The 26701-nt window shown below is 43.9% G+C and overlaps 1 protein-coding gene across 2 annotated transcripts in view; it reads right to left on the bottom strand.

Annotated features, from left to right (window-relative positions):
- The window catches only part of ttc39b (tetratricopeptide repeat domain 39B), a 209936-nt gene that overhangs the window by 18021 nt on the left and 165214 nt on the right, over positions 1-26701 (bottom strand). Inside the window, exons 7-13 of one of the 2 annotated variants that reach the window (XM_078214156.1) lie at positions 25629-25693; positions 14771-14873; positions 14588-14653; positions 13084-13192; positions 10649-10716; positions 3561-3620; positions 1799-1960 (exon numbers count right to left, since the gene is read on the bottom strand). In XM_078214156.1, the coding sequence (XP_078070282.1) occupies positions 1799-1960; positions 3561-3620; positions 10649-10716; positions 13084-13192; positions 14588-14653; positions 14771-14873; positions 25629-25693 (633 nt within the window). The remainder of the gene's footprint in view (positions 1-1798; positions 1961-3560; positions 3621-10648; positions 10717-13083; positions 13193-14587; positions 14654-14770; positions 14874-25628; positions 25694-26701) is intronic. The other variant, XM_078214157.1, reaches the window with a different exon arrangement.

Genomic DNA, 26701 nt, shown 5'->3' with positions numbered 1-26701 from the left:
GATCTTTTAAACCCAAAAAGTGGGGCCTCACTTTAATGCCTCATGCAAGAGACAGCACCTCAGTGAGGCACTCTGACATTGAAGTGATGCAAATAAACAAATGCTGCTCAAATGTTAACAGTGATGAAGAAACTTTTGCTGAAATGAACTGTAACTAAATAACTGGTCAACTCCTCCCAATTCATTTTCATGGAATCATCAAATCTTCAACACAATAGGCAGAGTTCTCCCATCTGGGACTAAGTCCCATGGTGATGGTGGAGATGGGGAGTGTTTGCCGCTATGGAGGCCAACAAGAAATTACGGCATATCTTCCGGTCCCAACCTTATTAATTATGCATTCGCGGATATAATGCCATATTCTGTGGTGAGGCAGGCTTGATTGTGCATGCCCCTCCATCATATCTGGGTGGCATTTAGAAAGGTTCCCAACATTACTGAAATAAAACGGACACCTGAAAAAGAAGATGGATCTTCAGAAACACTCCAAGGCTGGAAGATGGAGCTCCTTGATGACACTGAATCTGGAAGATACACCCACCCACTGCTGTTCTGTTCCAGGGTCGCTGGTGGCCTCCATTCCGAAAGCAGCCCATGGAATTCTTCAGGTAAGTCCCGATTTCTGCATGCCATGTTGTTCCAGACTTATTCTGGACTGGCGAGTTTTCCTGCTGGCATCACAGAGAATCGGGCATGGGGGTAAGGTTCCAGTTAGGCCTTCATCTGCATCCATCAGTTGAGAGAAAATCAGTTTCTCCAGCATTATTTCTTTAGGAATGCTATTATTTTTAAGCCCTTCATTTTCACTAGACCTTTGGTTTTGCTTACTACTGGAATGTGTCTTTTTGTGATTTCTGCCATGAAGACTGATACCAAGTATTTGTTTAATGCCTGCCACTTCCTTACACCCCATTATAATTACTTCTGTCTCTCCATCCAAGGAGTACACATTTACTTTTGCTAACATTTTCCTTTTTACGTACCTATAGAAGCTTTTAAAAGCGGTTTTATTGGGAGGATTTTCTGCCCCCCTGCAATGGTGGAGGCAGCCCAACATTGGCCAGCAGCAGGCTCTTCTGGTCTTAGTGCTTTCAACAGGTTTTCCCTTTGGTTTTACCCTCAGCTGCCATGTAACATGCCGCGTGGGGGGAGGAAGTTGTCATCTTCGGGACCGGAAACTACCACCGCTGGAGATGGCCAGAACATTTCAGCGATGTCTCTTGCTAGTTTACACTCACATCCCTTTCATTATCAGTTCATCCTTCAGCGAATTTTTAAATCTCTCCAATCCTCAGGACTATTCACTTTTTGGAAAGCCTCTTCCGTTAATTCAATTCTATCTTTAACATCTCAATAGCCATGGTAAGACAAATTTTCCTGTTAAGTTTTCATTCTTTAAGGGATTGTCCAAATTATTTGCCAAATAACTATAAAAATATTTTTTTAAACCTAGTTTCCCAAACTTCCTTAACCTCCTTTTGTTCAGCTTAACGTCCTAGTTTTGATCTTAACTAAATCAATTTCAAATCCTATTTCACCCGGGCCTCCTGCCTGGGCCTCTGACCCAGGCCTCCCACATGCTTCCAGCTTAGGCCTCCCACATGCTTCCAGCCTGGGCCTACCACCACTTCCAAATTGGATTCCAACATGGAGTATATTTCAATACTTCCACTGTAACTTAGAGTTTAACACGCAGAGTTGGGTTGACAAGCATTAGTAGCAAATAAAAAGGAGCTAAACTCAAAACATGTAGAGTACAAGATCTTTTATATCACATGTTCTTTACAAATGTACTGACTTGAGACCATCGGCTTTCTTTGCAGAGGAGATCAGCGAAGCGGTATGCCTGCAGCCATTGTTGCTGAAAGGAGTTACTCCACATTAGTTCCCAGTAACACAGGTGATGAATCTGTCTCCACTCTTCCTGAGCTTCAATGCATTCCTCAAACTTCGCCTGAGCCTAAGTTTTCATTATTTAAAAAAAAAGACAAATGGAAGGAGAAATGTTGATTAACATGAACTGAAAATAAGAAAAAGAAAGACTTGCATTCATGTAACGCCTTTCATAACCTCCCAAACTGATTTCTGGCCAATGAAGTATTTTTAAAGTATTGGCAGTGTTGTAATGTAAGGAAACTCAGCAGCCAATTTGGGTGCAGCAAGCTCCCACGAACAATGATACAAACAAAACTATATAGGGGTGTTGTTTAAGTAAAGGTATTAGCCAGGATATTAGGGAAATATTGCCTACTCTTTTTCTAAATATTGTAATTTATGTCCACCTGAGAGGGCAGACAAAACCTTGATTTAATTTCTCATTAGAAGGACAGCATTCCTTCAGCCAGTGCATCCCGTATTTATCTACAAACCGATGTTCATACATGCCCATCAGTCAATGAAAAAATACTTTAACTCCTGTAAATGTCTTTCTTTTCAATGTTTAACCTCATCTTTTAATGAGGGCTACCACCTTTGTGCCCCTTGAAGTTTGGTGTAAACATATTTCAATGTCGGTCTCATGTCGCACCACTCTTCCTTCCCTAGTCGCCTCCCGTTTAGTACTCTCAAGTAGCACAGCAAGATGGAAAAGGTGTCAGAATATCCTTAATAGCACTGTGGGTGTACCTACACCACATGGAGTGCAGTGGTTCAAGAAGACAGCTCACCACTACCTTTTGAAGGGCAATTAGGGTGAGGCAATAAATGTTGGCCTAGCCAGCAAAGCCCACATTCCACGAATTAATTTTAAAAATCTAATAGTGACTTTTGCTTCCTTCGAATTTTTTAAAATAAAAGTAACAACATGGCAACAAACTTTTTGTTAAACATCCTCAAAGATCAGCCTTATTTTTGGAGCATCTTACCTGAATATAGATTAGGGAAGACTGGGTGTGAAGACTATTTTGGCCCTTGCTTGATTTATTCTCGATTGCCTCCCCCGCCCAATGTAGCACCCACCTGAGAACAGGGGATATCCTAGCCTGAAATTTAAATTGTCTGCACCAGCGAGCAGAATAGGAAATATCAGTCTCATATAAATGAAGATCAAGGGATCATTGGATGTGCATTCGGCCTGCCCGTTCTGGCAAAGCTTGATCCCATTTTTAGATCGTCGCCTTTATAAACACAGCTCTTGAGGCAAAGCTCGACCCCAAAATCCTTCCCATATAGAAAAATCCCAAAACATGACAAGCACCACTCAAGTTCTCAGAACACCTTAAAGACATTTCACAATGATGGATTCATTTTTGAAGACAGTTACTGTTACTTTGGAAAACACGGCAGCTAACTGAACAGAGCACTGGAATTATTGGCTTCACAGTTTAGAATTTAGCAAATTTGAGCAAGTTGCCAAGATCTTTGAGGTTAACTACACAGTGAGAATTCATGTGCTACATGAATAGACCACAAGACCCAGAATTAATGCAACATACATGACTGGCAAAAATTCTCACTAAGACAGCTAGCAGTTTGTTATACTGTGTGTTACGAATTGAACATATACCAAATAAAAGCCTGTTGCATTTTGTAACATTCAAAATGAAATTAAAAAGACTCACCACTTCAAAGTCTCCCCTGAGTATTTTTATTCTTGCTGAATAAAATAATATAATGGAGCCCTAAAGGCAAAGGACAAAAGCTTGTTATCTCATATAAAATTAAAGATTTCAACTATGGACTGCTTTAGTTGCAAAAATATAATTTCCAACCTAATAGGGTTTTTTTCACAAGGTACTGATCGGTGAGCAGCATCATTGAAAATTTTGTGAATATCTGTACTCAAACTGCAAGTACTATGCTGCAAGATCAATACCTTGTTTTAGAAAGAATAAAAGGAAGAAAGGAAATAAAGTAAAAGAACAAAAAAGATTGCATTTATGTAGCATTTCTTAGAATCTCAAGACATCATAAAGTGCAGACTGGCCTCCCAATGGGGCCTCCACCACACAGAAGGAGCCCAACCCTGCCAAGCAAGGACATACTAACATGAGCAGCACCTGCATGAGGAGGAGAAGCAGAAACAGCTAAAGCGAAAGAAGCATCCTGAAGAATTCCAATGACAGTTTGATAAAAGGTTCAGGACAAACCAAGGTCTAGTTTTGTTAAGGAGTGATAAGGACAGGTAAGAGGGAGAGTTGTGCATTACCAGGCCCCCCTATTTCCTTCAGGGCCTTTAATAGTTTTCCTATTGCTGTTGCATTTAGTACTACCATGCTCAATTCTGATCTTAACTGGGGCTGTCAGTGTACCAATAGTTGCTGGAAAATTATCTGCCCTCACCATCATTCCAAAGCATTGAAACAGTTAAACAGGTTTCTGTCCAAAGTGGAGAGGGGTTGGGTGTTCGGAGTGGAGAAGGAATGAGGAAGCCAAATGATTCTAGAAGTGGATATCTAAAATTGGCCCACCTATCCTTTTCCCCCCCCCATTCTCTGCAGCTATCCAGGTACAGGAGAAGATCGGTGCAGAAGGAAATCACCCAGCTTATTGAGCCCGCATCAACAACAATCCTATCCAGACCCCAACCCCACAACTCCATGTATTTACCTTGCTAATCCCCCTGATATTAAGGGTCAATTTAACATGGCCAATCAACTTAATCAGCACATCTTTGGAGTGTGGGGGGAAACCGGAGCACCCGGAGGAAACCCATGCAGACACAGGGAGAATGTGCAAACTCCACATAGACAGTCACCGGAGGCTGGAATTGAACCCGGGTCTCTGGTGCTGTGAGGCAGCAGTGCTAACCATTGTGCCACCATGCCGTCCCTAGTGTATGTGTCATTCTAATAATGAAAATGCAATAAAAAGGGTATACATGCTTTCTTGGAGATCAGGTATGATGATTGAACGGGTAATCCAGAGTGCTGGGCTAATAAATCAGAGAATGAGAATTAAAATCACACTACAGCAGTTTGAACTTGAATTTAGTTTTTAGTTTTAGATTCCTGGATCACTGGATTTAGGTTCCTGGGGAAGGTGGGACATGTACAAATGGGACGATCTGCACCTGAACCACACTGGGGCCAACATTCTTGCAGGAATGTTTGCACGTACTGTAGGGAGGTATTTAAACTAGTCTGGCATAGGGAGGGGACACAGAAAATTGGTGAAATAGAGACACATCATGCTACAGCAATAGGATGCGAGTCAGAGAGAGTTCAGCTATGTTGAGTGTCCAGAGAGTAAGGCACGACTGGATGGTCTTGACTTTAATGCTAGGAGTGTAATAGGTAACACTAATGAGTTAAAGGTGGGGATTGATACATGGAAGTCTGATATTGTTGCCAGCACAGAAACATGGTTGAGTGAAGGGTAGGATTAGCAATTCAACATTCCAGGACATAGAATCTTTAGGTGAGACAGAGGGGGGTGTGAGAAGGGAGGTGGTGTAGTACTATTAATTAAGCAGTCAATTACTGCAATAAGAGAGATGGTGGGTGGGATCCTCCCAAAAAAATTTTAAGTGTCGAATTCGCGTAAAAACTGGGGAAAATCCTGCTGGTTTTTTCAGTGAGACTGTCAAAATGAATCACCCACACTCCGTGCACTAGCGTGAATATTACAAATCAAGGGGCGGGGCCTATTTCCACTGGAAAGGCCAGCAGCATAGCACTGAGTGGGCCATCGTGCATGCCTGATCTGTCATAGCGGAGATCAGCGCATGTGTAATAGCCCCACACTGCTGGCCTCCCAACTGCTGGCTAGCTTAATTGCTGGCCAAGCCCCACGACCCCGCATCGCTGGCCTTGCGACCCCCCTGCCCAATTGCTGATCCGCCCCCCCCCAACCCCCCACACACCCCAATGGCCAGCCCCGATCGCTGGCCTCCCTCCATCCCTTTGTCACCACTGAGTGCAGAGTGGCAGCGGGACCCCCCAGCCCCCACTGATCACCCCCCTCAGGCCCTGCCCCCTTGGCACTGCCAATTTGCCCTTTGGGTAGTACCAGTGGGCCAGGCTGGTACTATCAAGATGGCATTGCTCAGGGGGCATCCCCCTTTACCCCAAGCTCCTAGGGGGCCTCGATGGCTCCCCTTCACACCAGTGGGGTCAGGCTGCCAGCTCCCCGCCAGTGGGGAGCTATTGTAAACCTCGCTGAAGTGAAACACACCTGGCAGGCGGGGAAGTGGGGGAAACTCTAGCAGGCCCGGAGACTTCAGTCCCGGGCCCACTAATATTATTTAAATCAGTATTTAAATAATTTATGCAGCTCTGCACCGATTTCTGGCACAGAGCTGACAGTACTGGAAATACAGCGGCCGGAGATGCCCTGAGGCCGTGACGTCCAGCGGGGAAGCCTGCTACATGGCCTCTGCTCGAGTCTCCCGGCCCGCTGCAATGGCTGGGAGAATCGCCCCTGATATCTTGGAAAGGTCTTCAGACGAGGCTTTGTGGGTAGAACTTAAGAATATAAAAGGGGCAGCCACATTATTGGAAATGTATCCTAGGCCCCCAAAGAGTCAGCGGGAAATAGAGGAGCAAATATGTAAATAGTTCACAGAAGTGTGTAAGAGTGATAATCGGGTAATTATACTCAGGGATTTCAACTTTCCCAGCATAAGTTGGGATAGTTATAGTGTTAAGGGGGTGGATTTCTTGAACTGTATTCGGGGGAGTTTTTTGTATCAATATGCAGAAGGCCGAACAGGGGATGGTGCAGTGTTGGATCTGGTTCTGGGGAATGAAGCCAGATATGTGTTCAATGTGACAGTGGGGGAGCATTTTAGCGATAGCAACCACAACACTGTGTGGTTCAGAGGAAGGATGTTCTTGCTCTCAGGGGAGTGGAGCTAAGGTTTACCAGGCTGATTCCGGGACTGACGTATGAGGAGAGATTGACTTAGGTTAGGATTGTTTTCACTGGAGTTCAGAAGAATGAGGGGGGATCTCAGAGACTTATAAAATTCTAACAGGACTAGACAGGGAAGATGCAGGGAGGATGTTCCCGATGGTGGGGGAGTCCAGAACCAGGGGTCACAGTCTGAGGATTTTGGGTAGATCATTTAGGACGGAGATGAGGAGATATTTCTTCACCCAAAAAGTGGGGAGCCTATGGAATCCATTACCACAGGAAGTAGTTGATGGCAAAACATTGAATGTATTCAAGAGGCAGCTAGATATAGCACTTGGGGCGAATGGGATCAAAGGTTATGGGGAGAAAGCAGGATTAGGCTATGGAGTTGGATGATCAGCCATGATCATGATGAATGGTGGATCATGCTCAAAGGGCCAAATGGCCTCCTCCTGCTCCTATCTTCTGTGTTTCTATGATTCAAATTTGTTATGGGCAGCGAAAGATAGCCTGCAAAAGATATTCAAAAAGGAGCTGGGCCAGTACAGATCCAACATGTACTCTTTAGAGGGAAATGTAAGGGCAATAAGTTCATAGAACCCTAGATGTCTAGAACAATTCAAGACTGGATGAGGAAGAAGAGAAAGGCCGAAGGGGGGAGCAAGTCCAAAGGGAGCAATTCAGCTGTGGTCCTAAAGGAATATAAGAAGTGCAAGAGGGAACTGAAGACAGCAATTAGAAGGGCAAAAAAAGGGACATGATAAAGGACTTGCAAACATGACTAGAGAGAATCCTAAGCTATTTTATAAATACATTAAAGGGAAGAGTTAATCAGGGAAAGAGTAGGACCCGTCAGGGACCAAAGAAGCAATCTGTGTATGAAGCCGTAGGATATTGGGAGAGTATGAAATGAATAGTTCTCATCGGACTCACTCAGAAAAAGGAGAACGTAGGTACAGTATTCAGGAAAAAGGACTGTGAGGAACTTGCACAGTTTAATTTCGGAAATGGGAAAATATTAGAGGCTCTGACGGGCTTAAAAATAGACAAATCCCCAGGCCCGGATGAATTGCATTGCAGACTGCTTTGGGAGGCAAGGCAGGAAAATGCAGGGGCTCTGACACAAATTGTTAATTCCTCTCTTGCCACAGAGAAAGTGCCAGAGGACTGGAGGATGGTTATTGCGGTTCCACTTTTCAAGAAGGATTGTGGAGATGAACCAGGAAATTACAGACCGGTAAGTCTCACGTCAGTGGTAGGGAACTATTGGAGAAAATTCTGAAGAAGAGAATTAATATCCACTTGGAAAAGCATGGGTTAATTAGAGATAGGCAGCATGGCTTTGTCAGAGGGAGGTCATCATGCCTGACAAAGGTTAGAATTTTTCGAAAATGTGATCAAGTGTGTGGATGAGGGAAGTTCAGTTGATGTTTATATGGATTTTAGCAAAACCTTTGACAAGGTATCACATGGGAGACTGATTGAGAAGGTTAAAGCACCTGGAATTCAGGGAAACTTAGCAAGATGGATCAGAAACTCATGGCGCCAGGGACCCGGTTCAAATCCTGTCTGTGTGGAGTTTGCATGTTCTCCCCATGTCTGCGTATATTTCTTCTGGATTCTCTGGTTTCCTCCCACACTCCAAAGATGTGCAGGTTAGGTGGATTGTCCAAGCTAAATTGCCCCTTAGTGTCAGGGGGACTAGCTAGGGTAAATACATGGGGTTACTGGGATAGGGTCTGGGTGGGTTTGTGGTCAGTGTAGACCCGATGGGCCGAATGGCCTCCTTCAGCACTGTAGGATTCTATGATTCTGCGATTCTAAATTTGGCTTAGTAACAGGACACAAAGGGTAGTGGTAGAAGACTAGTAGAGTGACTGGAGGCTGGTATCCAGCGCAGTGCTACAACAATCCATACTGGGACCCTTGTTATTTGTTACATACATAAATGATGTAGATGAGACAGTAGGGGGAATGTTAAGCAAGTTTGCAGATGACAACATGATTGGTAGGTGATTAATAGCGAAGAATATAGTTGTAGGTTACAGGAAGATATAAATGGGTTAGTCAGATGGTATTTAATCCTAATAAGTGTGAGGTGATGCACTTTAGAAGAAGAATCAAGGTGAGGGTGTATTTAATGAATGGCAGGGTACTGGGAAGCTCAGAGGAACAGAGGGATCTTGGAATAATTATTCACAGATCCCTGAAGGTGGAAGAGCATGTTAATAGGTTAGTTAAGAAGGTATATGAGACACTTGTTTTTGTCAGCCGTGTATAGAGTTTAAGAGCAAGGAGGTAATGTTGGAGTTGTACAGAACGTTGGTTAGGCCACAGCTGGAGTATTGTGTGCAGTTCTGGTCATCTCACTATAGGAAGAATGTGATAGTACTAGACAGGGGTACAGAGGAGGTTCACCAGGACGTTGCCTGGGATGGAGCATTTGAGCTATAAGGAGAAACTTGATAGGCTTGGATTGTTTTCTTTAAAGCAAAGAAAGCTAAGGGGACATTATTGAGGTGTATAAGATTATGGGAGGTATGAACAGGATGAGCAGCTGTTTCCCTTCACTGAGCGGTTAATCACGAGGGGGCATAGTTTTAGGGTAAGTGACAGGAGATTCAGAGCGGATTTGAGAAAAAAACGTTTCGCTCAGAGGGTGGTGGGAATCTGGAATGAATTGCCTAGGAAGGTAGTGGAGGCCAGAAATCTTATAACTTTTTAAAATATTTAGATGAGCACTTGAAATATAACATTCAAGGATATGGGACAAGTCATAGAAATCATAGAAACCCTACAGTACAGAAAGAGGCCATTCAGCCCATCGAGTCTGCACCGAACACAATCCCACCCAGGCCCTACCCCCATATCCCTACATATTTACCCACTGATCCCTCTAATCTACGCATCTCAGGACACTAAGGGCAATTTTAACTTCACCAATCAACCTCACCCGCATATCTTTGGATTGTGGGAGGAAACCGGAGCACCCGGAGGAAACCCACGCAAACACGAGGAGAATGTGCAAACTCCACACAGACAGTGACCCAAGCCGGGAATCGAACCCGGGACCCTGGCGCTGTGAGGCAGCAGTGCTAACCACTGTGCTACCGTGCAGGAAAATGGGACTAGCGCGCCTTTAGTGGTAGTTATTGTCAATGCAGACTCTATGGGCCAAATGACTCTCTGACTCCAATCTCGGAATAAAAAATTGGAATCTATAAAACTGATCATGAGGCTGCCCTTAACCAGTCTGGCCTACCTATGACTCCATTCTGAAGCCACAGTGATTGATTCTTAACTGCCCTCAGAAGTGGCATAGCAAGTTGTGCATTTTTATTAAAGCACAATCAATAGAAGAGCTACCACCACCTTCTCATTGGCCAGGCAGAAAATACTGCCCTGGCCAATGCACCCACAAGAAAGTGTACCATACTCCTTTAAAAATTATATTCTATGAGTTGCAATATGCCTTTAAGGAACTGCATCATGAAATCACTAGAAGGAAAGTATATCATGCAATCCAGTTTTAATTACACTTTTGCTTTCAAACAGAGCATAGCAAACATGCAGCTCTGCTGCTGATATATTCAGTATAAATATTCCCATGTGTCTGACCTCAAAAGTGAACCCACAAAGTGTTTGCACATTTCCCTATCAACAATTGGTGCCTTTATATCATAAAATGACAACACTATGAATGCTTGCTACTTATCAGTTATTGCTGATGTTTTAATTGAATCTCTTCTAGTAACAAATTCTTTGATGCAATTATTCAGTATCAAGGTTTTCATTGCAACTGAAGATTCAATACAAGACAGAAAATTAGGAATTATTTTTCTTCAATACTTGCATTAGGATATTTTTCAAGGTAAGGTTGAAGGAGTGCTTCAGCTTCTTGGAGGTTGCCTTCACCTGTACCTGTTAAAATGTTATTTGGTTAAGATAAAAAAACAATCTCCAAGAAAGGTAGACCAAAGAAAAAAAATCACTTCCACTAAAAGCTACCCAAAGAATAACATGAATGTTCATTTATATAGAATTTTTCACAACCTCAAAGCACATCAAAGTGCTTCACAGGCAATTAAATATGTTTGAAATGTAGTCATTGATGTAATGTTTGAGTTATAAGGAGAGGTTGGATAGACTGGGACTTTTTTCTCTGGAGCATAGGGGACTTAGGGGCAATCTTATAGAAGACTATAAAATAATGAGGGGCATAGGTTTAAGGTGCATAGGTTTACCATAGGTAAGTTTTAAAAGAGATGTACGAGGCAGATTTTTTACGCAGAGAGTGTTGGGTGCCCGGAACTCGTTGCCGGGGGAGGTAGTGGAAGCGGATATGGTAGTGACTTTTAAGGGGCGTCTTGACAAGTACATGATTGAGATGGGAATAGAGGGGATATGGTCCCCGGAAGCGTAGGGGGTTTTAGTTAAATCAGGCAGCATGGTCGGTGCAGGCTTGGAGGGCTGTAATTTTCTTTGTTCTTTGGTCTAAACAGTTACATGGGTCAGATAGTTATAGAAGGATATGGGCCAAGTGCAGGCAACTGGAACTAGCTTAGTGGTAAAAGCTGGGCGACATGGACAGGTTGGACTGAAGGGCCTCTTTCCATGCTGTGAACCTCTATGACTCCAGAGAACTCAGTAATTAATTTTCGCAAAGCAAGGTTCTACAAACAGCAAGGAGCTAGTGACCAGATAATGGGCATGATTTTCCCACCTTGCTATGCTGGTCAAGTAGCATAGTGAGGCAGGAAATGTTAGTGGGAGGTCAACAATCTTCCCAGGCCATTTTTTATGATGGGGTCAGCCTCGCGCCGGGGAACTGCGTGAGGCTGATTTAAATATTAATTGTCTAATTTAAATCCATATAGCGAGCTTTGGAAGGTATTATCTGGGCTCACTTGGTTTCCAATCTCATCAGTGGAAGTTCACACCAGCGGGGAGCACAGATGGTCCCCAGCAATGGGGACCTTACATGACAGCCTTGCTGGTGGGACTGGAGCCATTGAGGCCCCCGGGAGGTCAAGAACAGGGGGTGGCAGTGCCCCCTGGCGGGGGGTGGGTGCAGTGGGGGAGGTATTGGAGGAGGGAAGGGAGGAACTCTGCATCGGTTGGGAGGAGGAGGAGGAGGGGGGGGGGGGGGGGGGCTGATGTGGGGCAGGCCATCGGAGGTCGGTGTTGGCCATCAGCAGGGAGGGGGGGGCATGTCAACTGATCTTCCAGTATACTGGGAGGTCGCCACATGCCTGATAGCCCCCTGAGCACTCTGCTGCTGACCTCTCCAGTGGGATTAGGTCTCCCCACCCTCCCCACCCCCCCCTCCCCACCCCCCCTCCCCTCCCCACCCCCCCTCCCCACCCCCCCCTCCCCACCATCCCCCCCCACCCCCCCCTCCCCACCATCCCCCCCCCCCTCCCCACCATCCCCTCCCCCCCCCCCCGCTGCCATTCTCTGTATTGCACAGAGTGCCGTAAATTCATTTAATTCAGCTTGCCCAAAATATGGGCGAGAAACCGTCCCTTTTTCCTGCCTGTTGGGCACTTAGATTCATTTTGTGAAAATCACGCCCAATATGTTTTAGTGATTGAAGGATCAATATTGCCACCCAATTCCCCACACCCCAGAGATCTCTGGATTACTAGTCAGAGATATAACCCTCTAACTGTTTTATTTGAATATTACCATACCCAGTTCTCCATATTGAAAGCCAATTGTTGTTAACAATATTTTTTAGCAGCAATTGTGACCATTCAATTTCTCCCACGTTCGCCCAGTGTCTGCGTGGATTCCTCTGGGTGCTCCCACAGTCTAAAAATGGGCAGGATAGGTGGATTGGCCATGCTAAATTGCCCCTTAGTGTCCAAAGATGTGCTGGTTAGATGGATTGGCCATGCTAAATTGCCCCTTAGTGTCCAAAGATGTGCTGGTTAGATGGATTGGCCATGCTAAATTGCTCCTTAGTGTCCAAAGATGTGCTGGTTAGATGGATTGGCCATGCTAAATTGCTCCTTAGTGTCCAAGGATGTGTAGGTTAGGGGGGATTAGCCCTGGTAAATATGTGGGGTTACGGGAATAGGGCGGGGTGGGCTGCGCCTGGGTTATATGTTCTTTGGGAGAGTCAGTCCAGACTCAAATTGCCTCCTTCTGGACTGTATGGATTCTATGGTTCCTCAATCCATTTACAAAACAGAAATCTGCATTGATTTATTTGAGAAAATATGAAAATTTGCAATTATTCTATTGACAAGTGAAGACTAGAAGCGATAAAAAGATTCAGCTTACCGAGAACTACAGTGATGTAAGTTTGATACATCAATAAAGTCAAGGCACACAATACAGCTCTCAAGCTATGGGTGCTGGCACCTTCACGCAGCATGGATAACCCCAGATCCTGCAGCAAGCAGTGACATATAAATACAACACAATCCTAACTCACTTACACAACTAAGAAAGGACATAAACAATTAAATTATTAGAAGTTATGAGTAATTATTTTGGGTCACATATTAAACATTATCCTACAAATGCCAAAGTTTTGGGGAGCTGTTATTCACAGAAACATTAGAAGCTGGAGACAGAATTCTATTCTAAGTCACTCAGCCTCTCAAGCCTGCTTCACCTTTGATTAGTGGACTTTCTGGATGCTCTTTCCCAGATTAATCAAATAACTACCTATGGGTTTTTCAACCAATCAGGGAGAGGAGGCAGGATGGCACATCTGATGTAGAAAAGAAGAATCACAATTGAAAGGAACACCACAGCATTCAAAGTAGAAGAAGTGCATGAAGTAAGTCACTCAGCATGAAGCAGAAGAGGACAATGAACAGGTCCCCCTGCAGATAATGCTTGAAGCATTCGAATTTCCTCACTCCAACTTACATCAATATGCTATCAACTATGATGAACTCCCCACCATTCACATAGAACATTTCCTGAAAATCTAATCAGTTTGTGCCATGACATAAGAAAACTAATGCTAAACAAATGCAAATTCAGCATAATCATTAGAAAAAAAACCATGCAAATCCAATGCCACGTTCCTTCTTATAATCTTTACTTTAGTAATACTAAGAAAATTATTTTGAAGCCATCGAATCATTGTTCTCACAGTCTAAGCATGACTACAGTTTAAGAAAATGCACTTGTGGAAATTTTTCTTTTCAATATTATATATATTCAAAGTTATGAAATATACAGTGCAGGTCCCAGTGTGAAAAATTAGTACAAAAGATCCTAAAATATCAATATCAAACAGCAGAAGTAATATTTGGCGCCTTTTCCAAGGCTGAAACTCCTATGTGACATTGGTTTTAGTTTAGGTGCAGATGTAGTTGTAAATTTGTATCCATTCAAAAAGACAGAAATGCAGGAAACTTCTCTTATCAGGGCTACATTATGGATTATTTTGTGGTTTGCTGCCGTAGCTCAGGTATGTCGCCATTGAGGTAATTTGTGAGTAGAAAGCTTCCAGGGCAAGCTCACTGAAGTGTGAATTCTGCAGAAAAACTGAGCACAACATGATGGGTATGGAAAGACACTCTGGGCCTATGCTGAAATGGTCGTCAGTTGAAATTTATGCACTACTGCATTTTGCCAGTAGATGTCAATATATGGCTACAGGAACAAATAATACTGGCATTGCTAACCTTCCATTTTCAGCACACAGACACGAAGCAAGTACTCTCGAATCATGGTCCTACTTTAAAAGACTGTGAGAGGCAGTGGTGAAACTTCAAATGTAATTGTTGTAAGCTATTTTTACACATATACACTTACTGATACATACCCGATTACCCGAAAATCCAATAAATTCAAGAAGTCGAAGAATCCTCAAAGGTAGCAAAGACAGCATCTGGGTGGGAAGGGGATGGAACCATTTTAGTTCAATAAAATACTCAAGTAACAAGTGTAGTAACATTTTTGCAACTTAAAGAATAGACAACTGCAGTGTAACGGGGGCATGCTGTACCAGGTTAAAAGCTCCAATCCCTAGTTGGATACCTCCTTCAAACTGGCAGTAGACATCGGTTTTGACTCGGTCCTGTGTCATCTGTACGATCTGTTGACATTCTCTTAATAAATAGATCAAATATTAGCAATACTATACAAGATAAATGATAAACATAAGTAATTAAATAAATAAAAATAACACTGATACCTAACCAAGAGCCTAAAGTATAAAAACCCACCTTATCATCAATTGGCACATTTCAATGTCATCTGGCTTCTAAACACATGACAATCATTTCACTCCTGACATTAGCATAGTTTTACTTACAATTAACCAAACATATGAAAAAAGGAAGTTCTTCCTTCCAGAAAGAATCCTAATTTTCCATTTGTAGGAACCTTTATTTGATTTCATTCATCTCCCTCCCTTTCAGAGAGAATCGGCCACCAAAAGCCTTCCTTCTCACTGGGACATTATTCTACTGATGCGTTACAAGTGCATCAGGAACAAGCTCCTAAATGAAGCTTGGAAATCAGCTGGATCTGGCGTGGGCGTTTCTAGATAGCCCAAAAACCCAGGTACTGCAGTATGTCCCTGGCTCGGTTAACCCAAATGGTAGCTTCACTATCAGGCTTAAAGATGCCCACAAAGCCAGTATGGTGTCTCAAAACCGGCAATGACCCTGCCAAAATCCCAGCTGCAGTACTAAGACTTGTGCTGCAGAACCAGTCATGCCTCTGGCTAAATCATCCAAAATTGCGATGACATGCCTATCAAGTTGCATCATAGTGTGAGGCCAGAATAAGAATGAGACTGGGCAGCAGGAGAGAAGGAAAGAAAAGGAAGCAAATCCTGCACTCCAGATCCCATAAAAAGTTCTGCCACATGTACCCAATGATCTGCGGGTCGACAGTTGGCTTGTTCAGCCACATGTCACCCCACGGCAGAAACTCACGACTCTGAGTATTTGTCATCCTCACAGTGAGGGACAGACGACGATGATGAATAGAGCTACAGAACTGGCATCTATCTGACAATGTGAAAAATTATTTAGTTATGCCCTGTCCTGGCAACAAACATCAGGATAAATCCAGTCAAGCTGATTACTGCCACACCATCAATTATCAGCAAAGAATTAGAAGTTGTCATTGACAGTGCTATTAAGCAGTGTTTAGCATTAACCTGCTTACCGGTGCTCTGTTTGAGTTCTGCCAGCACCATTTAGCTCCAAACCTCCTTGCATCCTTGCTCCAAACATGAACAAAAGAGCTGAATGCCAGAGGGAAGGTGAGAATGACCACCCTTGACATCAAGACTGCACTTGATTGAGTGTGGCATCAAGGAGCCCAATAAAAGTGAACCTTTTGGGAATCGGGGGAAAATCTCCATTGGCTCGAGTCATACGTAACATGAAGTAAGACAGATGTGTGTTTTGGAGGCCAATCATCTCAGCCCCAGGACATTACTGCAGGTGTGTATCAGGGAAGTATTCTAGGTCCAACAATCTTCAGCTGCTTCATCAATGACCTTCCCTCTATCATCGGATCAGTATTGGGGCAGCATGCTGATGATTGCAGTGCTCAGTCCCATTCACAACTCCCCAGGGAATGACGCAGTCCTTGCCTACACACAACATCAAGCTTTCATTAATAAGTGGCAAGTAATTATTGTGCCACAGAAATGCCAAGCAATAATAACCATCTAAAAATACTCCCCTTGAAATGTAAAGGCACTGTCACCAGTGATTCCCTCATCAACATCCTGGGTGACAACATTGGCCAAAGCTTAACTAGACCAGTCACAAAATTACTATGGTTATAAGGGCAGGTTAGAGGCTGGGAACTATAGGTCAGTCACCTGCTAACTCCCAAAACCTGTCCACCATCTATAAGCCACAAGTCAGGAGTGTGACAGGACACCATCTAGAACAAAACTATCTGTTGGAATTGACATACAATCCACCACCTTCAACATTCACTCTCCCCACTACCAGTGCTCCGTTGTTACATGTGTGTAAACTCTGAGTGTCCCATCTACAAGTTGCACAGTAGCAACTCACCAAAAACTTCTTTAACAGCATATTTCAAATCTGTGTCCTCTACCACCTAGAAGGAAAGGACAGCAGACTTATGGAAATGACCCCCCACCCACTCAAAGCTTTCCTTTGAGCAACACAAACTTGGAACTATCTCACCATTCATTCATTGTCACTGGGCCAAAATCCAGGAACTCCCTTCTTAATAGCACCTGTAGGCATATTTTCACCACACTGACTGCAGGGATTCAAGGTGGTTCAAGTGCAATGAGGGATAGTCATACCAGCAACACTCACATCCCAGAAATTAATTTTTGAAAAGTCAAGAGGCAGCAGCAGGTGAGGACAGAGAAGCCTGCATGCCTTAATCCCTGTGAAGGAAACAATGTCGTTCATCAAGGGAGACGCTTTGTATCACAAAGGCCATAGCTGGAGTGTTTGATTAGGAGGGTAACTGCACACCTAATCCTCCTCCTCTTTCTCATTTTACTCATGAATTACAAATTGCAGATGATGGTAGGAGGGAGGGAGGAACTTAAGACAATTATCACCAAGCAAACTAATGGCACTAAAGATTGGTATCATCCCTGGACCAGACGGCCTGCATTTTAATGTCATAAAATATGCCATTGCAGAGATATTGGATTCATTGGTTTTAATTTTCCAGATTTATTTTTGCTCTGGAAAGATCCCAGAGAATTAGAAAGCCCCAAGTGTAATGATCCTATTCAAGAAAGGAGGAGACAGAATGCAGGAAACTGTAGGCAAAATGCTGAATTCATTATTAAGGAAGGAGCAGCAGGACATTTGGAAAATCATAATGCAATCAGGCAGAGTCAACGTGGTTTCAATGAAAGGAAAACCAAGCTTGACAAACTGCTTTGAGGTTGTGATGAGTAGCATAAATAAAAGGGAAACAGTAGATGTAGTCTGGGTTCCCAAAAGACATTCAATATGAATGGTTACTGCACAAGATGAAAGCTCATGGATTGGGGGTCATATATCAGGATGGAGAATTGGCTAAATAACAGAAAACAAATTCAAGATATAAACAGGTCAATTTTCAGGCTGGCAAACTGTAACTCATGGGGTGCCACAGTGATCAGTTGCTGGGACCCCAACTATTTTAAATCTACAGTATATAAATGACTTGGATGAAGGGGTGGAATGTATTGCAGTCAAATTTGCTGATATAAATAGATGGGAAAACAAGCTATAAAAAGGACAAAGTCTAAAAAGAGATACAGATAGGTTAAGTGAGTCTGCAAAAACTTGGCAGGTAGCGTATAATGTGGGAATATGCGGGGTTATCTACTTTAAGAGGAAGAATAGAAAAGCAAAATATTTAATGGACAGAGTACAGAATTTTCTGTGGCAGAGGGATCTAGATATTTGAAATGAAACATGTTAACAAAATAATGAGGAAGGCAAATAAAATGTTGGCCTTCATTGCTAGCGGTATGGAGCCTAAAAGTAGGAAAGTCTCACTACAACTGCACAGGGCGTTTCATGAGATCACAGCAAGAGTACTATTTACAGTTCTGGTTTCTGTATTTAAGAACATAAACACTTACATTGGAAGCAGTTCAGAGAAGGGTCGCTAGGTTAGTTCCTGGGATTAAGGTTGAGGAATTTGAGGGGGCATATAGATAGCAGAAGGATCTGAGTGTACAGGTACACAGGTCACTGAAAGTGGCAACGCAGGTGGAGAAGGTAGTCAAGAAGGCATAAAGCATGCTTGCCTTCATCGGCCGGGGCATTGAGTTTAAAAATTGGCAAGTCATGTTGCAGCTTTATAGAACCTTAGTTAGGCCGCACTTGGAATATAGTGTTAAATTCTGGTCGCCACACTACCAGAAGGATGTGGACGCTTTGGAGAGGGTACAGAAAAGGGATGTTGCCTGGTTTGGAACACATTAGCTATGAGGAGAGGTTGGAGAAACTTGGTTTGTTCTCACTGGAATGACAGAGGTTGAGGGGCGACCTGATAGAAGTCTACAAGATTATGAGGGGCATGGACAGAGTGGATAGTCAGAAGCTTTTTTCCCAGGCTGGAAGAGTCAATTACTAGGGGGCACAGGTTTAAGGTGCGAGGGGCAAGGTTTAAAGGAGATGTACGAGGCAGATTTTTTACACAGTGAGTGGTGGGTGCCTGGGATTCGCTGCCGGGGGAGGCAGAAGCAGATACGATAATGACTTTTAAGGGGCATCTGGACAAATACATGAATAGGATGTGAATAGAGGGATATGGTCCCCGGAAGGGTAGGGGTTTTAGTTCAGTCAGGCAGCATAGTCTGTGCAGGCTTGGAGGGCCAAAGGGCCTGTTCCTGTGCTATAATTTTCTTTGTTCTTTGAAAGGTTAAGCAGGTTGGAATTTGCTCATTGGAGTTTGGAAGAATGAGAGATGGCTTTATTGAAACATAAAATATTTTGAGAGGGCTTAACAAGGTAGGTCCTATGAGTTGGTTTCCCCTCATGGGAGAATCTAAAAGTAGGGGGCATAGTTTCAGGAACGTTATATAGCACACAGAGGTTTTTGTTGCCTGGGCTGCTCTGGAGAAGACTTGGAGTTCATATCTAGATTTGTAATTTGTAACTTTGCGATTATGAGTGTCCTTGCCACTACCAAACAAGTGAAATGATCAGGAGCATGAGGAACAGGGGGATGATGGGAAGTAGAGAACAACAAAGAACAACAAAGAACAAGACAGCACAGGAACAGTCCCTTCGGCCCTCCAAGCCCGCGCCGCTCCCTGGTCCAAACTAGACCATTCTTTTGTATCCCTCCATTCCCACTCCGTTCATATGGCTGTCTAGATAAGTCTTAAACGTTCCCAGTGTGTCCGCCTCCACCACCTTGCCTGGCAGCGCATTCCAGGCCCCCACCACCCTCTGTGTAAAATATGTCCTTCTGATATCTGTGTTAAACCTCCCCCCTTCACCTTGAACCTATGACCCCTCGTGAACGTCACCACCGACCTGGGGAAAAGCTTCCCACCGTTCACCCTATCTATGCCTTTCATAATTTTATACACCTCTATTAAGTCTCCCCTCATCCTCCGTCTTTCCAGGGAGAACAACCCCAGTTTACCCAATCTCTCCTCATAACTAAGCCCCTCCATACCAGGCAACATCCTGGTAAACCTCCTCTGTACTCTCTCCAAAGCCTCCACGTCCTTCTGGTAGTGTGGCGACCAGAACTGGAGGAAGGGGAGCTTCTCTGTTTTAGGCAGAGGTTTGTGATTTTTTTTTGGATTCCTGATGCCAAGAGCTGCGTGATTGAATATATTCAAGGTTGAGACTGACAGATTTTTGAACTATAGGGGAACAGAAGGTTATGGAAGCAAGAAAGTGAAGCTAAGGCCAAATTCATAATAGTGAATGACAGAGTTGGCTGGAGAGGCCATATGGTCTACCCCTGCCCCTATTTTACATTAGCATGCATTTCTTACTTTCTCCTCTCCCTTCACTACAACCCACCTCGTGTTCTGTTTTCATTTCAGATACCCAAAACCTAGAACCTGTCCAGAAGGGAGATAGCAGTGAAGATGAAAGAAGGGCCAGGCTATAGAAGAGGACTCATGGATGCACACAGCAAAATGTTCTTTGTCTGGAAATCCTGCCAGAAACGCTGTGCAAGAAGCATGGAAGAGTTAAACACCAACTTAGTATAGGGCTTTGTGCAGAGCTTGGAGCTCAAACTAACACAGGTGACAGTCAATGTACTTTACAATGTGCCTCGGTTTACATATCAGGAAAGGATTGACAGGTTGATTCTCTATTCCACTGGGAAAAAAGGCTGAGGGGTGACCTGATAGAGATCTTTAAAATTCTGAAAGATGCTGGCTGGCACGGTGGCACAGTAGTTAGCACTACTGCCTCACAGCGCCAGGGACCTGGGTTCAATTCCAGCCTCAGGTCACTCTCTGTGTGGAATTTGCACATTCTCCCCATGTCTACATGTGTTTCCTCTGGGTGCTCTGGTTTCCTCCCACAGTTCAAAGATGTGCGGGTTAGGTTGCTTGGCTATGCTAAATTGACCCTTAGTGTCAGGGGGACTTGCAGGGTAAAGACATGAGGTTATAGGGATAAGGTCTGGGTGGGATTGTTATCGGTGCAGGCTTGATGGGCCAAATGGTCTCCTTCTGCACTGTAGGGATTCTATGCTTCTTTTGAAAAAGGTACAGGTGGTCACTTCATATCCCCACACTGGTGGAGTCCACCGTGATGCAGCATGTGATAGCCAATGTCACAGTTCCCACTGTAGTACGAATGATTTACAGCAAAGCTCAAGGGTTGGGTGGAAGCTCAGATTGCTGCCATCATGGCTCTAGATAACACTGGTCAAGAATGTCTCAGCAGTTCATCAATCTGGTTTCAAACAGATTAGTTGGATTATTATGTCGTCACCCCAAAGTGGTAGTAGCTTTTGAACCTTCTGTCCTCTCTCAGAATAACATCATTTTTGCTCCCATTTTGCATCTCTTCTGATGTTTTCTGTTGGGCCCATTGGCCCAATGCCTGGAGGTCACAGTCTCAGGCAATCGGCAGGTGTCCTCAACGGAAGCTCAGCATCCTTTTACACTTACGCTGCAGACACTAAGGAAGCACCTCGGAGCACACAGGAAAGGCAAAGGCACAAAGCAAATGTACAAAGGTGATTACTTTATTTTTGAATCTTTTAAAAAATTGAAACTATATTTTCTGGTGGTTCTTGTTTTTTGTGTTGTCGGAAAGTGGATGGTATCGTCAATGATGAGGGAAAGTTAAGCAGTGCAAGACTTTTGGTAATTGGGGAGGTGTGAACGAGGTTACTGGAATTCTTCATTAATTATCTGACCAAGTAGAGCCTGGGCAGAAAAGGGCCATATATGTAGCTTCCCTTCCACTAGTTCCCATCATCCATCCTCTTCCTCATGCTTCTGATCATCTGATTTGTACTCCAGGATTCCTCCAGAGCAGCAGAAACGTGAAGACTTCAATGTGTGCTATACAACATTCCTTCTAGAATAAGGTTTTCGTCGTAGGCCTGCTGCATGTGCATGTGTAAGTGTGGGTTCCAGGCTAGACTTCTGTGCCATTTCATATGTGGATAAACCTTGCTGCCCAAAGCTAATCTTTGTGATATGTGATGGTGGAACAAATGCATATGGCACAGCGGACTGCCAAAGAATGAAGGAATCAGGACTACTGCCAGGATTATGGGCATTCACCTGTTCGATGTAAAAATTTTCGGATTGGAGGCAGGTTGCTAGCGGAGTGCCACAGGGATCAGTGCTTGGTCCTCTGCTATTTGTCATTTTTATAAATGACTTGGAGGAGGGGGCTGAAGGGTGGATCAGTAAATTTGCTGATGACACCAAGATTGGTGGAGTAGTGGATGAGGTGGAGGGCTGTTGTAGGCTGCAAAGAGATATAGATAGGATGCAGAGCTGGGCTTAAAAATGGCAAATGGAGTTTAACCCTGACAAATGCAAGGTGATTCATTTTGGTAGGACAAATTTAAATGTGGATCACAGGGTCAAAGGTAGAGTTCTGAAGAATGTGGAGGAACAGAGAGATCTTGGGGTTCATATCCATAGATCTCTGAAGGTTGCCACTGAAGTGGATAGAGCCGTGAAGAAGGCCTATAGTGTGTTGGCGTTCATTAACAGGGGGTTTGAGTTTAAGAGCCGTGGGGTTATGCTGCAACTGTACAGGACCTTGGTGAGACCACATTTGGAATATTGTGTGCAGTTCTGGTCACCTCACTATAAGAAGGATGTGGAGACACTGGAAAGAATGCAAAGGAGATTCACCAGGATGCTGCCTGGTTTGGAGGGTAGGTCTTATGAGGAAAGGTTGAGGGAACTTGGGCTTTTCTCTTTGGAGCGGAGGAGGTTGAGAGGAGACTTGATAGAGGTTTATAAGATGATGAGGGGGATAGATAGAGTGAACGTTCAAAGACTATTTCCTCGGGTGAATGGAGTGGTAACTAGGGGGCATAACTATAGGGTTCATGGTGGGAGATATAGGAAGGATGTCCGAGGTAGATTTTTTACTCAGAGAGTGGCTGGGGTGTGGAATGGACTGCCTGCAGTGATAGTGGAGTCAGAAACTTTAGGAACATTTAAGAAGCTATTGGATAGGCACATGGAGTACTTCGGGATGATAGGGAGGAAATAGCTTGATCTGGGTTTCAGACAAAGCTCGGCACAACAACGTGGGCGGGCCGAAGGGCCTGTTCTGTGCTGTACTGTTCTAGGTTCTATGTTCTATACCAGCTGCAGATTGAGAATGTGAATCCTTTTCAGTTCATGAAATCGAAGAGTTCAAAATATGCACGCAAGTCAATGTGCATGAAGTCAGCAGCATTCAGCATTACGAGAAGACTAATTGGTGCAAACTCTTATGTTTCACCACTTGCTTTTGTCTGGCAAGAGGGAATAAGATTCACACGTTTGATTCATTTTGGTAGGACTAATTTAAATGTGGATTACAGGGTCAAAGGTAGGGTTCTGAAGACTGTGGAGGAACAGAGAGATCTTGGGGTCCATATCCACAGATCTCTAAAGGTTGCCACTCAAGTGGATAGAGCTGTGAAGAAGGCCTATAGTGTGTTCGCTTTTATTAACAGGGGATTGGAGTTTAAGAGCCGTGGGGTCATGCTGCAACTGTACAGGACCTTGGTGAGACCACATTTGGAATATTGTGTGCAGTTCTGGTCACCTCACTATGAGAAGGATGTGGAAGCGCTGGAAGGAGCGCAGAGGAGATTTACCAGGATGCTGCCTGGTTTGGAGGGTAGGTCTTATGAGGAAAGGTTGAGGGAGCTAGGGCTGTTCTCTCTGGAGTGGGGGAGGCTGAGGGGAGACTTAATAGAGGTTTATAAAATGATGAAGGGGATAGATAGAGTGAACGTTCAAAGACTATTTCCTCGGGTGGATGGAGCTAATACAAGGGGGCATAACTATAGGGTTCATGGTGGGAGATATAGGAAGGATATCAGAGGTAGGTTCTTTACGCAGAGAGTGGTTGGGGTATGGAATGGACTGCCTGCAGTGATAGTGGAGTCAGACACTTTAGGAACATTTAAGCGGTTATTGGATAGGCACATGGAGCACACCAGGATGATAGGGAGTGGGATAGCTTGATCTTGGTTTCAGATAAAGCTCGGCACAACATCGTGGGCCGAAGGGCCTGTTCTGTGCTGTAATGTTCTATGTTCGCTCCTTCTGCAGCAGTGCACTGCAAACTATGAGATATTGCTTATAGTTCCAACGCAATCTAGGCAGACGTAAATCACAAGCCACAATCATCCTGACAGCCACACACAATGCTGTTGCAATCCCTTAATGGACACCCTTAGCATCATTCTCAGCCTTTATCATCACCATTTATATTCCCTTTATCCCTTTGTTTATGCCATTCCCATCAAGTACAACCCTCCAACCAACTCCCTCCATTCTCATCGTATAAATCTTGTCCAATTTTTCTCGTCTTCAGCTCTGATGAAGGGTCATCCTGACTCAAAACATGACTATTCTCTCTCCAAAGATGCTGTTAGACCTGCTGAGATTTTCCAGCATTTTCTGTTTTGTTCCAGGTTCCAGCTTCTGCAGTATTTTGCCTTTATCTGTTATTTCCCTGTTTTGAACACTCGATGCTAATTGTAGTACTTGGTAGATTTCAGCCACAACTTCTTTTGTGAAGCAAAGGCACCTCAAACATTGGTCCATGTTGAAGCTGAGGTGAGAAAATTGTTCCCCAAATGCTTCCAGGCCTCCTGTTGAGAGCCTAGCCTTTCCCCAAGACCACCCCCACCCCATAACTCCCCTCTCCTCCTCCAAGAGTTAGTCCTGCTTTGTGTGGCCTTACTTAATTCTTCCAGTTATTCTCACTTCTTTAGCAAGCCATCTATGACCAGGAACAACTTTTTTCATCACAAGTTTCTCAATCAGCAAGGAACTAAAAAACAGACACTAATTGCTCCAATTTAGCCCCAAAACTGTCCATCTAGGGTCAATTATACAATGGCAGGCACTGAGGCACATGGAGTTCCTGCTTCCCAAAGCCCGCAATGCTCAGCGCACTCAGTGAGGGTAACAACCAAAGGGGTCAAGACATATTCTGTGCGCCTTCCCTCTTCAAGGTTCAAGACACAGGTGAAGAGAAGGCTGCATAAAATTTGATACCCTCTTTTTTACCTGTGGCCAGGCACTAGAGCCATCAATGAACCTTCCTCACGCCAATACCAGATACCCTTCATACCTCCCACTGCCCGTCATCCAAGCTGGGAAATTTCTCAGGCCAATTCTTCCCAAAAAAAAATTCTAAGTGCTGAACAAACAAGAAAACGGGAGAGTTTCCGTTTTTTTGGGCGAGATTAAAAATGCAATCTTATGACACTTTTTGGACAGAAGTGCAATTCTCACCAGGAAGAGGGAACTAAGCTCCTGGTGAAGCTGGCTGCAGAGCGCTTGGGGCACCATTGCACAAACGCCCTGATCTCCTGCCACCCTCCTCACCCCCTTGGACATTGGCACACACCCCCACCCCCTCTCCCGCTCCCTGTGCTGGTCCCCCACCCCCACTAATCGCTTCTAATGCTGATCAACCAGTGCAGTGGGCCAGAAAGATCACGCCCCATGTCATTGGCTGCTGGAACATCTAGAGAGATGCCACCAAAATGTCAATAAATTTATTAATTGTATCAGTCCAAACCAACCTTACTTGGTTTGGAGCTTATTTGTGTGAAGGTTCATGTAGCATTTGCACCACTATATAACTCACTGGAAAGTTTGCATGAAAAACAATTTTTAATCAGAATTCTTTAGGGTTAGAGAGGCAAGAGTCATTTACCTGTAGATGTTGTAACTTGTTCGTATTTTAATTCCTCCTTTAATAAAATTTATCATATTTTCATCCTAGAAAAAGAAAACTTGCGTTTATGTTGTGCCTTTCATGTCTTCGGGACCTCCAAAAATGCTGTAATGTTGTACAGTTGGAAATGAGGCAGCCAATTTATGTAAAGTCCATAAAACAACAATGTGATAATGACCAGATAATGTTTTTTGAGATTATTATAAATAATGTTGAGGAATAGGCAGGAGATTGGAAAGAAAAAAATCCTCCCTCTCTTGAACAGTTCAACAGGTATATTCTACCTCTGGTGCTACTCACAAAAGCAATGACCATGCAGGAACCTAGTGTACCACAAGCTATTCGACTATGGGATGAATGTAACAGCCGAACCTAATCCTGCTCTGATCCAGAACCCACACATGCAGGTTTTCCAGCAAGCGCAATTGAGCAGTAATCAGGAACAGAGAATTCCAGACTGATTTTATCTTATCCTAACTCTGGACTACTGAGATCAATTATTTGCACCCTCATTGTCGTGTACAGTGAGATCAGCTAATCCAACCTTCCCTAGTTCCACACAGGTTGTTGGGAGGGGAGTGAAGGTGGAGAGGACAGGGAAGAAAAAGGGAAAGAAGATTCATTAATTAGCTCAGAATAAAAGGAAAGCAGCACAAACTGGAATTTTGCATTGATGGAATCTGAAGCAATCCCTCATAAAATGCTTTTGAAATATGGGGCGGGATTCTCCCAGCCTGCTGCGCTGCTCGAGCAGGCACAGTAAGTAGTCTCACAACACCAGGTTAAAGTCCAACAGGTTTATTTGGTATGACAAGCTTTTGGAATGCCGCTCCTTCATCAGGTGAGTGCAGGATTTGTTTCACAAACAGGGCATATATAGACACAAACTCAATTACAAGATAATGGTTGGAATGAGAGTCTTAACAGGTAATCAGGTCTTTACAGGTGCAGACAATGTGAGTGGAGAAAAGGTTAAGCACAGGTTAAAGAGGTGTGAATAGTCTCCAGCCAGGACAGTTAGTGAGATTTTGCAAGCCCAGGCAAATCGTGGG

This window comes from Mustelus asterias, chromosome 6, assembly GCF_964213995.1.
Source record: "Mustelus asterias chromosome 6, sMusAst1.hap1.1, whole genome shotgun sequence".
Taxonomy (NCBI): Eukaryota; Metazoa; Chordata; class Chondrichthyes; order Carcharhiniformes; family Triakidae; genus Mustelus; species Mustelus asterias.
The sequence above is the reverse complement of the archived record's forward strand: the minus strand, read 5'-3'. Positions and strand labels throughout refer to the sequence as shown.